Raw genomic sequence first — 14884 nt, forward strand, 5'->3', positions numbered from 1 at the left:
TCCCTCCGTCTCCCATCCCCCATGGGCCTCTCAGCCCCCTGCAGGAAGGTGGCAAGCAGCCCCACGCGTGGCCTAAAAGCTCGGGGCCCCGTTGTTAATATAGGGGAGCGCAACAGTGCCTGCAGGGAGGGCGGGAGCACCAGCAGGCGGGCTGGTTAGGCCACGGGGCAGGCCCGGGGCCAGGCTCCCCCTCAGCCATTCCCAGCAGCACCCAGGCTTCTCTGGGAGCAACGCCACGAGCACCTTTCTGTGCCTCAGCTCACCTCAGTGCCGCCAAGGGCCTGGGAGCAGCCTCAAGGGGACATGTTTGTTCCCTTCCTCCTCCTCCTCCTCCTCCCCCCCTCCCAGCTGGGGGCCTCCAGGAGAGACACAAAGGCACAGGCCTGTCCTTGGGCACCACCAGCCCAGGAAGACACCCATAGAAGGGGCAGGATCCATAGTGGGGGCTGCGAGGTACAGGTGCAGGCAGCTGTAGGGGCACAGGAGGCTGGGGTACAGACAAGGAGACCTGCCAGGAGAAGCCTGGCCAGCCTGACCGTAAGACACTATACCCAGACAAGGGAAGCACCATTGCTGGAGGGGAAGGAGGAACAGCAGGGAGCTTGCCCACTGGTGTAAGACTTTATGACCGGTTCTTGCTCAAAAGTGTTCATGCTCTTAAAACACCGTGTCAGCCTTCAGTATCTCAGACCTCACAGCCAAGAACTCTACTGACGAATTGCTCTCACTTCACCCAAAATACTGGGGTGTTTTAAAACATCCCTTCGCCATCAGCTTTAGCACACACCTTCAGACCTTACCTCCATTCAGCTCCCACACTTGGCATGCCTCAACACAGATTGGGTGCAGTAACATTTCCCCCATCCCACACTGTATCACTTTAATGAACCAACACAGGATTTGCTGGTGCCAGGAAAAGCCCAATCTTCAGAGACAGAGTCATCCTATATATTCTGGTCAGCAGCAGTCCACCCTAGCAGGCAAGGCGTTATTACTTGCCAAGCAAAGAAACAGAGAAGTAACAAAGCCCTTCAGTTAGATGACTTAATATTTGCCTATTATTTAATTTTACCACCACAGAAAGCTCCATCTGTAACCAAACTACCTCCTTCCAGCATCCCCAAACCAAAGCTGGATGAGTCTCTGAAGTCCTTGAAAATTTAAATACAGGAAACACAGGAGGTACTGGACAGAAATATGAAGTACAAGATGGGAAGTCATAAGAAGAGGGGCAACGCTACAGTATCAAAGTACATAAAAACATTTTTTTTTTTTTTGAATGCTAGCTTTAGTGGTCTGTAACATATCCAGAGAAAAGGAAAAAAAAAATTTATGAGGGAACCCTAGTCAGCAAGCTTCTTTGAAAAGAGATGTGAACAGTTGTACTATGGCACTCCTTCATGGATTTATGTCCCAAGAAAAGCAGAACTTTCCTTTACCCATGCCAGACACCAGGCCAGCAGGTTAGGTGACTTACAGCAGAGCAGAGCACTCTTCAGCAGCACTTTGCATGACATGGGCTGGTGTGCCTGTCCTCAGATGCAGCCCCTGGGAGGATGTTGACAGGATCTCTCTACACCCTTGGGAATTCGCACGCTCAGTTTTCTTGACCAACCACCACGAGCAGCTTAACTTGTCTCTTCAGTTAGATTCAGCTCCCATTAGTGTTCCCGCTGACTCCAACCTGCTCGACTGGGTCCTCAATGCCTGACAGAGGCCCCTTTGGCAATGTGCTACCGAGAGTGGCAGGGAGGAAAAGGCTGCAGTTTGCCATGACAAGCCGAGCTCACATGGGTTACAGTCTGGCAGCAAATTCATTTCTACAACCTATCTCAAATGGAAGACGTCACTGAAATGCACCTCTTGGAGGAAAAAAAAAAATTATAAAGATACACAATTACTTTTTTCTATCTGTACTTTATTGCAGGTGTACATATAATTATTTATATTTTATTTTAAACAAGAAATTCCTTTCATGGAAAGGAGAAACTTTTACCATTAAAATAGGGTGATTATACCACGAGTATTTTACAAATATGTACAAATATTGGCAGCTAGTTTCTAACATCAGCTGGTAAATGCTTACACGTTACCCTCTACCAAACTAATCAAAACCAAAAATAACAAGAGACCTTCTAAGTCTGAAGACAAACAAAAAATAAGTCTATTACTAACAGGAACAGTTTTTTCATATGAATACAATAACTTGCATAATAGATATTCACAGTGCTTGTTAAGATATTAATTCATTCTCAGTCTACATACAAAAGTGTCCAGTCTCCCCTTCATATGCATATGTAACTTAGAGTACTGGAGGGAGCTACGTAGACCACAGAGAAGACTGTCAGACCTGGAGAATTTGCCTTCCCCGCCAGCCATGAATAAATACAAGAAACCCCCATGTACATATGGATGTTCATGCAAGAGCCAATTACAGTTTTTCAGGCATCGGTGTATTTTTTAAGCCAGCGGCAGCAGGATTACAGCATTTCACTGATTCCATTGAATGCTTGGTAACTGCAAAAAGAAAATACCAAGCTGCTTGGTGGCAATAAACACTTTAGTAAGGTGGTTAGGCTGAAGCAGGTATGAATGTGATTGTCTTTGAGACAAGCATGCACAGATGTGAGCACGTGGTATGCATGTGTGTTTTATGACACCTTTCCAAACAACTATACCCACTGGATTTTGAGCTTCTTTCCTGTTAACAACCATTGCCAGAACCACGACTAACTGTATGTCTGCACACGTGGGAGAGCAACAGTTTAGCAGGGCTGTCACTCCAGACCCCCCCCCAGCCTTTTCCACGGACAGATGGGCACCACCGCAGTAAGAGCCGTCCCTCCAGCTCCACAGCGGCTGCAAGAACAAGGCTGCTCCCTGCAGCATGGCCACTGGCCTCCTGGATCCTGGCTGTACCCGTCTCCCACGGCTTACGGCCAAACAGGCCCCAGGTAACAGGGAGTGACTGACAACGGGAGGCTTGACTGGACTGTTCACGAGCAGCCAGATGTCCTTTACCCATTTAGATCCATTTAGGAGAGTTTCTTTTGGATGCAGTAAACATACCCCAAGCACTCTGTAAAGGCATTTTGGCTTTGCTTGGAAGAAGGGAAAAAAAGGCTACGGTGAACACACAGCTCCTAATTGTTCATTACAAAAAGAAAGAACAGTGTGATCAAAGTGGGCACAGTCAATTAAGTCATGGCTACAGTGAGCTTGTGCTCATCATTCATTCCTCAAACACACAGCTAGGGTTTGGTGCTTGATTCATCTCAGGGGATGTACAGCCACTGATGCCACTTCAGTAAATGCAGATGCACCTGGATGCTCTCTCTACACCCCACTCACTTGCATAGAAATAGTGAGATGGCAGACTTCACGGGTGAGATGGCAGACTTCACGGATTTGCTGTTTTAACAGTTCATGGGAATGCAATTTACCAGACAACTGCTAAGCCTGCAAGCCCACTGTCAAAGCAGCAGCTCAAGCCCTCCTTGTCATGGTCTGGCTTCCTTCCTTTCCTGAATTTGGTTATCTTCAGCTTTTGAGTGATCAATGCTGCCCAACACACACTTCCTCAACCAGCAGAATAGCATCAGTCTGCTTCTGATTTTTTGCCAAAAAATTATTAGCTTCCACCTGCAAGGTTGTCAAAAGCTGGGCACAGGTTACACATGCCTGTAAGTACAAGCGTCCCAAATGCTGGGAATCGATATGGGGAGGAGATACTGGGGGAAGATAGGGAAGGAAATCAAACAAACATACATTTATTTGGATGTAACAAGGTAGCAGGATGTTTTCCACACCAAATGCTTGAATCAAACAGCATAATTATCATTATTTTCCTAGTGAAAGCCAGCACGGCCAGCTCCACCACTCAAAATCACCAAACAAGTACCCTTGGTTTGGCACACAAACACCCCACACTTCCACCATCACCAGCCCTGCAGCATTACACACTCACATTTGCATGACCTATCCATGACTAAGTTGGACATAGTCACTCTGTCCTTCCAAAGCGACTTTCTCCAGTCCATACTTGCCTCCTAATCAGGGGAAAAATTTCTAAGGAACAGATTTATTAAAAACAAAGAAAACAGCAACATAAAAGTATGATTCAAAGTAAGGGGTGGTCATGTCTGGACAAATTCTCCAGTCATACTCCTGCTTCAAGAGCCACTCAATTAATGCTCTTAACTTGTTTTCTGTACTCTCAGAAGCAGCTGAGTCATTTGTTTTATCCCCTCCCCCATGTCCCCAAGGATATAACCATTTATTTACCAATCTGCATCATGGCAGTAGTAGACAGCTGAGAGACAGTTCCATTTGTTGCATTAAAAAAAAAAAAAGAAAAAAGAAGAACACACACTGTATTTGGCTGGATGCTTCCAACAAAACAAAACAACAACAACAAAAAAAAGAGAAACAAACTCCTGGCAGAGCAGGTCTTGCTCCCAGTAAAGCAAATAGGCAACTTGTGTTCATTACAACAGGAACAGGCTAGACGCTTCCATACAGACTTCCAAATGTGCTCAGACCATATCCTGATCTGACAGCTGTTGGCAGTGTTGCAGCAGCACAAACTGAGGACAACCAAACTATTTGTACACTAGCATTAACATAAATGGACCACAAGAGAAAGGCAAGAAGATAAACTGACATAGACTTTACATTTCTTTCTGATAAATCCATTTAGACACAGTGTTTGCTTTACTAGCTCAGCATCAGTTTTGGTCCACTGTTTTTGGTTTTTATGTTGGTCGTGTCACTGCTAATGGCGCAGGCCACTTCCATTTTCTGCTCAGACAGACACTTCAAATGCCAACGTTAAGTGCCACACTCCAGTTGATTTGCCCTGTAGTCAGGTCTGCCGAAGTGATGCCACTTACTGATTATGGAGCTGAATAACAAAGCCACTCACAATCTCCTGCAAGAACCAAAGTGACATCACATGTGTTAATGAGGTATATATTTCCATGATGAGCTGTTTCCTGGTATGGAAGAGCTCCAATCTCATTACACCACAAACTCCTCTGGGAGCTGGTCCTCTCCCAGAAGATCCAAGGAGAGGCAGTTCATGGATCGCTTCCCATAAAGGGCAGACTTGGTTTTGCAGTCTGCTGTGGAATAAACGCAGCCATAGATAGACAGCTTATCCTCCAGGCTGCAGCCAAACGTGTAGCTGTGGGATGTGTCCGAAGACAGCGTGGCACTTAGTGGTGGGTGCCGGTGCTTGTAAAGGCGGATGTCATCCAAACTCTGGCTGTGCTGGTCTGTGCAGCTCCTGCTTTTGGGTGATCTGACCTGCCAGTTCAATAAGACACATGCGAATAAAAACCAATGAGCTCAGACACAGCCTAAGGATGCTGGCTACGCATGCTACAAGTTTTCCAAAACTGTTCCACTCCTTCAAACCAGCCCCACCAGCCTTCTGAAGGACGTTGACTTAATGAACAAGCTGTGAACCATTAAGAAATTACAATTACACTAAGCTGCCCTGCCACGTTGAGCCAGATCCTGATCTCTCTGCACTGTGTCCTCAGTGTCCAGTACAACGGATGAAACACTTGACAGGTATTGGCACCTGAATGACCTGACACTTCTTGGCAGATCCATGCAGTCATCCTCAAATAGACAAAGTGCACCTAGCAAAAAATTACCCCAACTGCTTGAACACACTGAGTTAGTGAAAGCCTAATGAGCTGAAAGGAAGGTTCAGAAGGCAACCATGCAAACTAACAGGTTACAGCGTCCAAAATTCACTAAGTGCAACATACAGTTTCATCTACATAACATTGTTCAGCAATGAAGAAAACAGAAGCAACAAACCAGCAGTAATTCCCAGAGGCAGCATCTTGCTACGCAAGCTGTAGTGACTTGGCCTCTGCGGAGGAATTACTGACTGTCCGAGACTTTCCCACCTGTTTTTTCTTACTCTGTCTCTTCATAATCAGCTTTTAAATGCTAATATTAAGGCTGATTTCAGGAATATCACTTTTAAACCAAGACACTTCTGTTGGCAACACAGAAAACTTCCTCCCAGCATCACTTCTCTCACCTCCACAGGATGGGAATTAAACAGCTACCCTGGGGAAACCCTGCGCTGGCTCAGCAGCACTCCCAGGAACAGGCACACACTATACGATCCAGTCAACACTAAGGAAAACCAGTCCTGCAGCATTTAGTTACATGGCCTTGGAAGGAAGGTGTTTTGGTTTTGTTTTTTTTAAAGATGCACCAAATATTTGATGCATAGAAGTGGCAGCTAGGTCTTTGCTATTGCTTAAATAGTCCTGTGTTGATCAGAAACATTCTTATGAAACAGATGCCTCCTGATCAATTAATAGCATAAGCATGTGTTGGTAAAAGCATTAATGTAAAAACATTACTTTAAGCAAGATGCCCACTCCCTGGCCCTGCCCTCTTAAGTCATTCCACTCAAATATAGGAATAAGTTCATTATGATTTGTACTGCACTGTCTTCAGCTTTGGAAAAAACAACCAAGATTTTATTTAAATCTCCTATAGCACTTTACAGACTATTTTGCTGATAAGTGAAAATTTCTTATCACTTTTGACTGGGTCCAGGAAGAAGCATGAAGAGAGAAAAAAAGTCCTAAGAAGGGCTTGAAGTCCTTGTTCAGAAAAGTTCAGGGAGTAAAGGGCAAAACAATGAACAGATTTTTAAAATTCTTTCAGCAGATAAGGCTAATTTGGATTTGGAGAGAGAAGAAATGGTGGAGGCTTGTTTTGTTTTTTTTAAAAAAAAAAACCCACAACATTTCTACCCCAGTGGGTACAGCTATACTTTGAAAAGAAATATTGTTTAGCCTTAAAAAGACATTTTTATAAGCTTTTTCCAAGCACAACTTATGATATGACATATTTTACCATATATAGTTGCCTTTTCTCAAGAGTTTGATGAAAAGAAAACATTGACAACAAAGACTTCAGCACACACATAGTATAATCACACAAATGATAGTAATTAGAGCCTGAGCATCTGGTTTTGCTCTGATGTGAGCTCCTTCTGGCTTCAGGAGCAGAAAGATGATCAAGTTTGCAACCCACATCCAAACTGCATGGATGGTCTTGGCTCTATATTGCACTGAAAATTTGCAAGTGGTTTGTTTTCCATTTCCCGTCTGGAAGCCTAAGGCAGATGATAGCTGGCTTGCAAGATTTCCATGTAGATTGCTCCAAACCTCTCTATACTATTCTGGACCCAAACACTGCTCTCATCCTATCCCTGATAGCAGTAGCTGGCCAACAGCTGGTTTTGGTTACACCATTTAAAATCAGACAAATCCAGACCAATCAAGTTCACCTGATTTACAGCTGTCTCCATTACACTAGACCTTGGTTCAGTGCCCACACACAGACCTTGCTGCCGAGCGCCCCGCCTTACCTGCTGAAGGGATTCCACACTTTGACCTCTCATTTTTATTAGCGTGACTTGCACCACAGACAGCGATTCCCGATTTATAGCTGCAAAGGAGAAGAAGGAAGTGAAAAGTGTTGCAGGTTTGAGGTTTTGTGGGCTGGGGAAAAGGGAAGTTGTTCTCACAAACTACATTCAAGCAGTGCTATCCTATAAATATACATATACATCAGTAAGCACACTCAATGCTCTGGGAGTTTTGCTCACAAATACTCTTTTTGCCCTTAAGGATCAATGTTTAAAAACTCAAGAAAACAGCTTCTCACCAGCTTGTCCCATATTCACCCGTCTTGGTTTGCTATAAAGCCTGTATGTCTTAAGGCCAGACAGCTCCTGTGTGACCCCATTGTCTAGCATTCCCTGTATCACAAGCCACAAAACTTTACCTGTTAATTCCTGTGACTAGCCCATTAATCTGTGGTTGAACCCCTTGGCTGTTTTGTGGTATACAAGATTTTAAAGCAAATTCTTTCACTACAAAAGGTTTACCTCAGTTATCTTTTTGTCATTAACTGAGTATAAACTTGGCAAATTTGGAGAAGGGAGACCTTGAGGAGCACAGAGGAGAGCAGCACTGTACAATATAGGGTGCTGGCCTTTAACCTCTAGATGAGCTAACTTCAAATCCTGTTGCACTAGGGCAGTAAGTAGCACTGATAGTTGTTTGGAAGAAGATACAGCTTTCTTAGATCCCTCAGATTATACCTGGCTTGCCAAACATATCTTCCTGTTGGTAAAGCCTAAAGAAAAGCACTGAGCAGTAGCAGAAAGCCATCTCACCTTGGCAGCTAGCAGCATCTAGAGGAAGAGATTCAACAGATTCTCCCACAGTGGCCTCCTCTAACTGGTCTCCCTCTAAAGGCTCATCTACAGGCACCTCCTCTGGCTCATCTACTGCCAGCTCAAGCTCTAGGAGGAAAAAAGCGGCAGGAGAAGGGTTAGCATTACACTTCCGCTGCAAGCCGCTTCACATTGTCTTACTCCCCATTCTCCTGCAGGAGAAAGCAAGAGCGGGCTTAGAAATTGCTCTGCATCTCCAAATTCTTTACCATCGTCCTGAGAGTCATCTTCAGCCCGCCCTTTGCTGACACTGTCAATGCCAGAGCTACCGTAGCTGACGGTTGAGCTGCAGGATTTCTCTTTCCTGTGCACCCGGTCAATGCTGAAGGGCTCATCCACTGACATTTCCACTGACACCCGGTGCCTGGAGTCAGCCTCGATGCCCGATGTGTGAGAGCTGCCGTGGCTCCCTGTGGACTGGCGTGAGAGACGGTTATCCCTCCGGCTGCCCCCGCTGCTCCCACTGCCACGCGAGTTCTTATCACATGGGTCCAGGTCCATGTCTAGCGTGTCACTGATATAGGACTCCCGGTAGCGCTTCTTCTCTGAGGAAGAAAGATGAGAGAAACCAGTGGGAACTTTAAGCAAGACCGAAGGAAGGGTAGCAAAAATAATCAGTAAGTTCTGGGACTGGCACAACCCGACAATTAAGAAACAACTGCTGCAGCTACTGAACAAATACAGGGACAGTTTTGTAATTTGTTTGCTCAGCAGATACTGGGATGCCCAGCTGGTTGTAAATTAATTAGTCAGTCATACTTGCAGTAAACCCAGCATCTCCTGAATTAGAACAGGCAGGTAGAGGCAGTTATGATACAGCAAATAGTAGCTTCCAGAATGAAGGAAAGGTCAAAAAAACCCAAACCCAAAAAGGGAATTACTTAACTAACCTAAGTGCTCAGTCTTTAAAAACAGAGTACATTGTTTCTTGAAACCGTCACCAACATGTGGAGACAGCTAAGAACAGCATCCCCATGGCTGGCATTTATTAATGATTTATTAATTTTTTCTCCCATGGCTTGTATCTGTTACCTAAAGAGAGGCGTGCTGAGGGTGGTCAAGAAATCCACAAGACTAGTAGACACAAAACAACCTAGGGCCTTTTGCTCACATGCTCTTGATTAGTGAGCCTTTCTACAGGTGACTGGCATGTGCCACTGGTTGCGCCTGCACAGCTCAAGGCCACTTCTATAACCCCACTGAAGGGAAAGACAGAAATAGCCAAGCTACATGAGACCAAGGGCTGCCTTGCCCTGTACACCGATTCCACACAACCAGTGATCACCACTTCAGAGATGGATGTAAGCTCCTTAGAGTTGAGATGGGCAGTAACCAGAAACAAGTTTCTTCCTGACTTCTCCCTGGAAGGAGTCAGCCTACGTCCTCAGACAAGAGAACCAACTACTGCTGGCTCACTTCTACTGACCTTGAAGGTAACGATACAAGGCTTACAAAGCCCACAGAAGACAGAGAAAGTGTGAATGGAGAATGCAGGGAACAGCAGTCAGGAAAGTAGGGGAAAAAAAGCATTCAGGAGAAGGCTAGAGGGAAGGGGACACAATCCTTTGAAAGAAGACCTATGCAATGCATTAAAAACAGTCACCAGGGAGAGGTAGGCTGAGAAGTTGTAGGAAACCCAGCTTGCAGAGCTAGAAAATGGAAGGGGGCAAGCTGAGAGGTGATGAAATGACCGAAGTTTGCCTGGAATGATACCAGGGACTGTCAGAGTTCAAACCACTGTTCCTATGGAGAGGGGACCCCATCAGAAAAGACAAATTCTGGGGGTCCTGATCTGGTCTCAGGCTGTTTCTGGCACCTGCAACTCCTAGCTCTTAACTGTCGGACACTATAGACTAAGTTGTGTGCAGTGGTTAGTAAAGGGCACTAAAAAATTAAGACGCAGGCTCACAACTTGTACTGCTGCTTGAACACAAGATTTTATCCCAATGGAAAGCTTTTTATTCAAAATTACTTCCACTCAGAAGCATGTGTCAAATGTGCACAAACTGGGAGCACAGAGAGCGAGGATCTCCTCTTACTTAGAGGGAGATATTCCCCCTCTACTGCTCTTACACACACACTTTCTGATCATGGTCTAGCAATGTGGGAGCCATAAACACTTCCCAGTAATGGACTGGAAACATATCTAACACCTCTATTTCTCTCACCGGCTTCCTGATAAGGCAGAAACACCATTAATTAGATAAAGAGCAGCCACCATGAAGCAACAGCAGAGCCTAACATGCTGTACTCTTCCCCTTACCAAAGTCACCTGCTCTTCTGTCACGTACCTTCAGCCTCCTCCAGTTTTCGGATTTGCTTCAACACTGGCTGGATATTCAGAAAGAGCCGGTGGCTGTTGCTGAGGAGCTGCAGCAAGTGCTGTGACCTGAATGGGCAACCCGTGTAGTAAACCAGTTTCCGTGCAGAGGGCAAACCATCTGGCTGGATCTCAAATTTTTTCCCCTACATAAAGAGGAGAGATGCCAGAGAAATGAGCAAGAGCATGTTTTCAGCCACACAGCTACCAGAGATAGCTGCGGTCTTGTGCGTACGAGTGACAGGACTTGCCATGGCAGTGTGGGCAGGCCGACAGCTTTGCCAGGTCCAAGGTTGACAGCCCGCTGCCAGATGGCCTCCGCTCTGTCATACTCACCAGAAATGCCAGTTTCCCGATGTGTGACCAGGGAAAGTCGTACAGGAGCTGGCGAACGTGATTCACCTCCTGCAACACATCAAACTTAGAGTGACACAGGGACTGGCAGGTACAGGGTGGAGTCAGCAATGTGCAAAGAATTTGCAAACAACCAAGAATTTGAGATATGCGGAGCCTGGCGCTCGCAGAGGAGGCAGAGGAGCTGCGGTGGGGGGGGCGTACGGGGGAGCTGGGCACAGTTAATGCTACACCAGAAGGCTTTCACGGCAGTCTGTTACCTGATAGATGTGCATTCCTCTCAGGGTCAGGCCCAGGATAACCGTCGGGCGATCCTCCTTCTTATCCTAAAAGAACAGAAGAGCCCGGAGTCAAAGGTTAATCTACAAAGACCACGCTCTTGTTCTGGCACCTACTGCAGAAGAGGTAGCAGGACTGCTCATCAGGCAGATGCCATCAGCTCATTTGGTTTTTATTGTGTTTGTAAAGTGCACCTTGCCTTGTTGACCCCTGAAATATCTACACCTAAAATCCCCTCATGCTGGGCGTCTCAAGCATTTCACCAGCAAACGCCCTAGCTGCCCTGGACAGGGAATCCTGTAGCTTTAGTGATTTGAGGATATGGACAATTACTGCTCTCAGAGGTACCCTGTAACCTCTGACACTGCCACATGTGTGTCTGCTGTCCCCATGAACACGGACCACCCTCACTCTCCAGGTGACAGAGAGCCTGAAACAGAAAGCACGCCTGTCCCCTTCTCCTTGCCACGGCACTGCTGTTCTCATCCAGGGACTTGCTGGACCTTAGGTGTCCCTTGGCCAGGAGGGAGCTAATCAATGCCCACAGTTACAGGGACTTTCCTTCTAACCTTTTGATCTCAGGTGTTGGGAGCAGGTGGTTTTAAATGTTTGCGGCTGGGTTGGAATACTGCCTTGTTTTTCCTCATGCTGTATCTTGATACAACATACTCCGTCTCTAATGAGATTCCTTTGCTTGAAGACCAAAAAAATATCATAAACTAGTTCTTTCAGTTTTTCCTGGCATGGTAAAGTTAGGGAGGGGAACACATACTTTTCTTGCTAGGAGGAGCAGGAGGAAGAAGATTTTTGGGTAAAAATTTATGGGCTCACCAAGCTCAAACTTTACATCAAAACTCTCTCTCCTCATCTGGCTTGTCAAGATGCAAGCCTTATACCATCACATTACCTCACCCTTTGCCCCTGGTACCATCCATGTCTCCAGTTTGAAGTCACTAAGAAATGCTTTCTGCCTCCTAAGGACAAAGAGCTTTGCAAATCAGTATCGGTCTGGAGGAGAGATACAGGGCTCAGTGCTGTGTTTTCTTTTGGAGTTCCCAACCTCAGTAGCAGCCATGAGGAGGGTGTAAGACAAAAGTGACTGCTTTTGAAATCTCAGGGCAGCCAGCACACCAACACCTTCACCTGGCACCCCTGTGCACTCAATCGGGAGCTTTATGACTCAGGTGTCACCTAGGAGAAGGATATCTCATCACAAGATAACTGTGTCACACGGCAGGAAGAGTGGATCAAACAACACATGAAGTAGTTACCAACGCATAAAATACAAGTTCAAGTCAGACAGGACTTTGGATATTAAGAGCAACCAATTTCACAGCCCTGGTGCTTTCAGATATAAATTGTACCATGCCCTGCCAGCTGGATTTCTTACGGCGTTCAAGTGTAACCAGCCCTCTTATGACTGCATCATTAACAGCATTAGAATCAAAACAGAGAGGACAGAGGAGAGGTAGGGGGAGCATCTATGGTTTGCGAGGAACTGAAACTAAGCCTGGACTACAGACCAAACTGGAACTTATTTCCTCCAGAAAATGCGTGTTTCTCCAGTAACTAGAGCTGCTTGGTCTGGTCAAAGGACACAGATAACTCCCATGCATAATTCCTACTGAGCACAAACAGTCAGGAAGTTTAACTGAGTCTGACAAAGTTGAGTATCTCCATTTGGGAAAAAGGTCCAAGCCATTCCTAGTTGCACGAGCAGGTTTCACTCACCTAAGTGGAACAGAAAGCTTCTCTTTAGTCCTATTTCTAGACCTAAACTCTCTTAGCATGTGAAAGTGAAGCGCATTCTGTTTAAGCAGGCTTGGGTAAGGAGTCCAAGACTCAAGGACAAGCAACAATCCAGGAATCCAAAAACCGACATACAGCTGAAAAAACACCTCTGACAGGGTTGGAGAAGGAGCAGTGCAAGAAAGTCAGGATGACTCAATGTCACCTTCAGTTATTACATGATTTGTGTGAAAGCTGGCCAACCTGTTGTCATCATTTCAATGGACTGCAACAAAAAAAAAGGCTTCTCAGCGATTTTCCTGGTGCGAGTCTACTGACAGGCAGGGACAAAAATTAAGTTTTGCCATTCCTGTGGCCAGTTTATTGCCTGAGGAACAAAACTAGATTCCAGCTATACCTGTATATTGGCAACAGATTTGTTTGTGGGGACAGGACTCATTGGCTGAACATTTTAGACTTGTTTGGCCTCTCTGAATCAGAGGCAACCATCCCTCAAAAACAGAAAGGAAAAAATGCAACGGTGCACCCAATTAACAATGGGAGAGAAGTTAAAAATAAGAAGCTCTTTGTTTAACCTTCTGCAGCCTGTAGAAGTGGACGGGCACATCTTCCAGCAGGCAGGACTCCTTAATGAACTTCAGCACCGCTTCCTTAGCGCTCAGCCCTTGCTGTTCTCGGTGCATCTCTGGGGCATGTTTCAATATGTAGTCGCTCCCCCTCTTTGCAATTATCTAAACCACAAGGAAAACAAACAAGTCAGCAACTCTTCAGCAATCCCCATGGGAGGCAGCTGTGATCAACAGCAAAGCAGAGACTGCAGGTGGAGGAGGTTCATACAGTCCCTCAAGATGTTAGTCCATGTTCACCTCTACCTCTCTGGAAGATAAGCATTTAAAGCAGCCCAGATGATACCAATGTCTCCAAACAGATCCTAGATGACAAAATCATAACAGACCAAGACTACAGAGGTCGTGTCAGCTCTTTTCATTTTTAAGTACTGGAATTAGTTTTCCTAACTCCTGGCATCCATAAACGCTTATGGGCAGATAACAAATACTGCTCTGCATGCCAACACAAGAGCAACATCTCCAAACACTGCAGAAATGCTAGGTGGTCCTTTTAAGACCAGGAACTACACATTAGGCTTATTTAGCATTTCCATCCTCAAAGCGGTGGATAACACTATCTCAAGGTATTTTTTATCTGTCAGGAGTGGTTGGCAGGCACGTGGCTTTGCTAAGCAGTAGAAAAACCCACACTGAGCCTTTTGCTCCTGTCCTGCAAGTGCCCAGTTCCCATGCCTGCCCACATCCCCTCTCCTTACAAGGCTACAGGACAGCCTGGCCACCTCCCGTGCCAGACTGGCCCCTTCCAGGCTGCAAGCAGCAGTGACACATAAGAGGGGTGTTGGCTGAATTCACTTCACAAAATCCCCCGCTGTTGGGGCCATTTAAAACTAGATCCTACCAGGTACCCAAGAACATCCTGCCAGGAACAACCTGCCCTGGCTCAAAACAACCAGACCCCATCACCACCCAGTTCCCACTTCCATTTTATATTAAGCCCCTTGTTTACTCTGTTCAGTAACACCTCTGCCCTCCTCTGCATGCCTTGCCAGATTAGTTGCCCTCCCACGAGGAAGGCTGGGCTCAGTGGAGGACAACATCAGTGCCATCAGCTGCGCAACATCAGCAGAAGGAGACACACCAGCTCCACAGTTCAAAGCTGGGTTGATCACCCCAGGGCAGCACTGTCTCTCCTCACCAGCAGGAGGCTTGGGGCAGCCCTCAGCCAAATGATCTCAAGCACATGTTGGAGGAAGAGATCATGTTGAAGGAGGAGATCGCTCAGTATCTCCCCATGGGAGCCTGGGGGCAGGGAGAGAAGCGTCCCCATGC

General features: G+C 46.1%; 1 protein-coding gene across 3 annotated transcripts in view; it reads right to left on the reverse strand.

Moving 5' to 3' along the window:
* Positions 1 to 1913: 1913 nt before the first annotated feature.
* The window catches only part of FRMD1 (FERM domain containing 1), a 44263-nt gene continuing 31292 nt past the window's right edge, over positions 1914 to 14884 (reverse strand). For 2 of the 3 annotated variants that reach the window (XM_076334023.1, XM_076334024.1), the window contains exons 7-14: positions 13562 to 13717; positions 11219 to 11284; positions 10941 to 11009; positions 10576 to 10750; positions 8494 to 8829; positions 8225 to 8353; positions 7412 to 7491; positions 1914 to 5307 (exon numbers count right to left, since the gene is read on the reverse strand). In XM_076334023.1, the coding sequence (XP_076190138.1) occupies positions 5020 to 5307; positions 7412 to 7491; positions 8225 to 8353; positions 8494 to 8829; positions 10576 to 10750; positions 10941 to 11009; positions 11219 to 11284; positions 13562 to 13717 (1299 nt within the window). In that variant the 3' untranslated portion in view covers positions 1914 to 5019. The remainder of the gene's footprint in view (positions 5308 to 7411; positions 7492 to 8224; positions 8354 to 8493; positions 8830 to 10575; positions 10751 to 10940; positions 11010 to 11218; positions 11285 to 13561; positions 13718 to 14884) is intronic. The other variant, XM_076334025.1, reaches the window with a different exon arrangement.

This window comes from Aptenodytes patagonicus, chromosome 3 (genome assembly GCF_965638725.1).
Source record: "Aptenodytes patagonicus chromosome 3, bAptPat1.pri.cur, whole genome shotgun sequence".
In the NCBI taxonomy this organism is placed as follows: domain Eukaryota; kingdom Metazoa; phylum Chordata; class Aves; order Sphenisciformes; family Spheniscidae; genus Aptenodytes; species Aptenodytes patagonicus.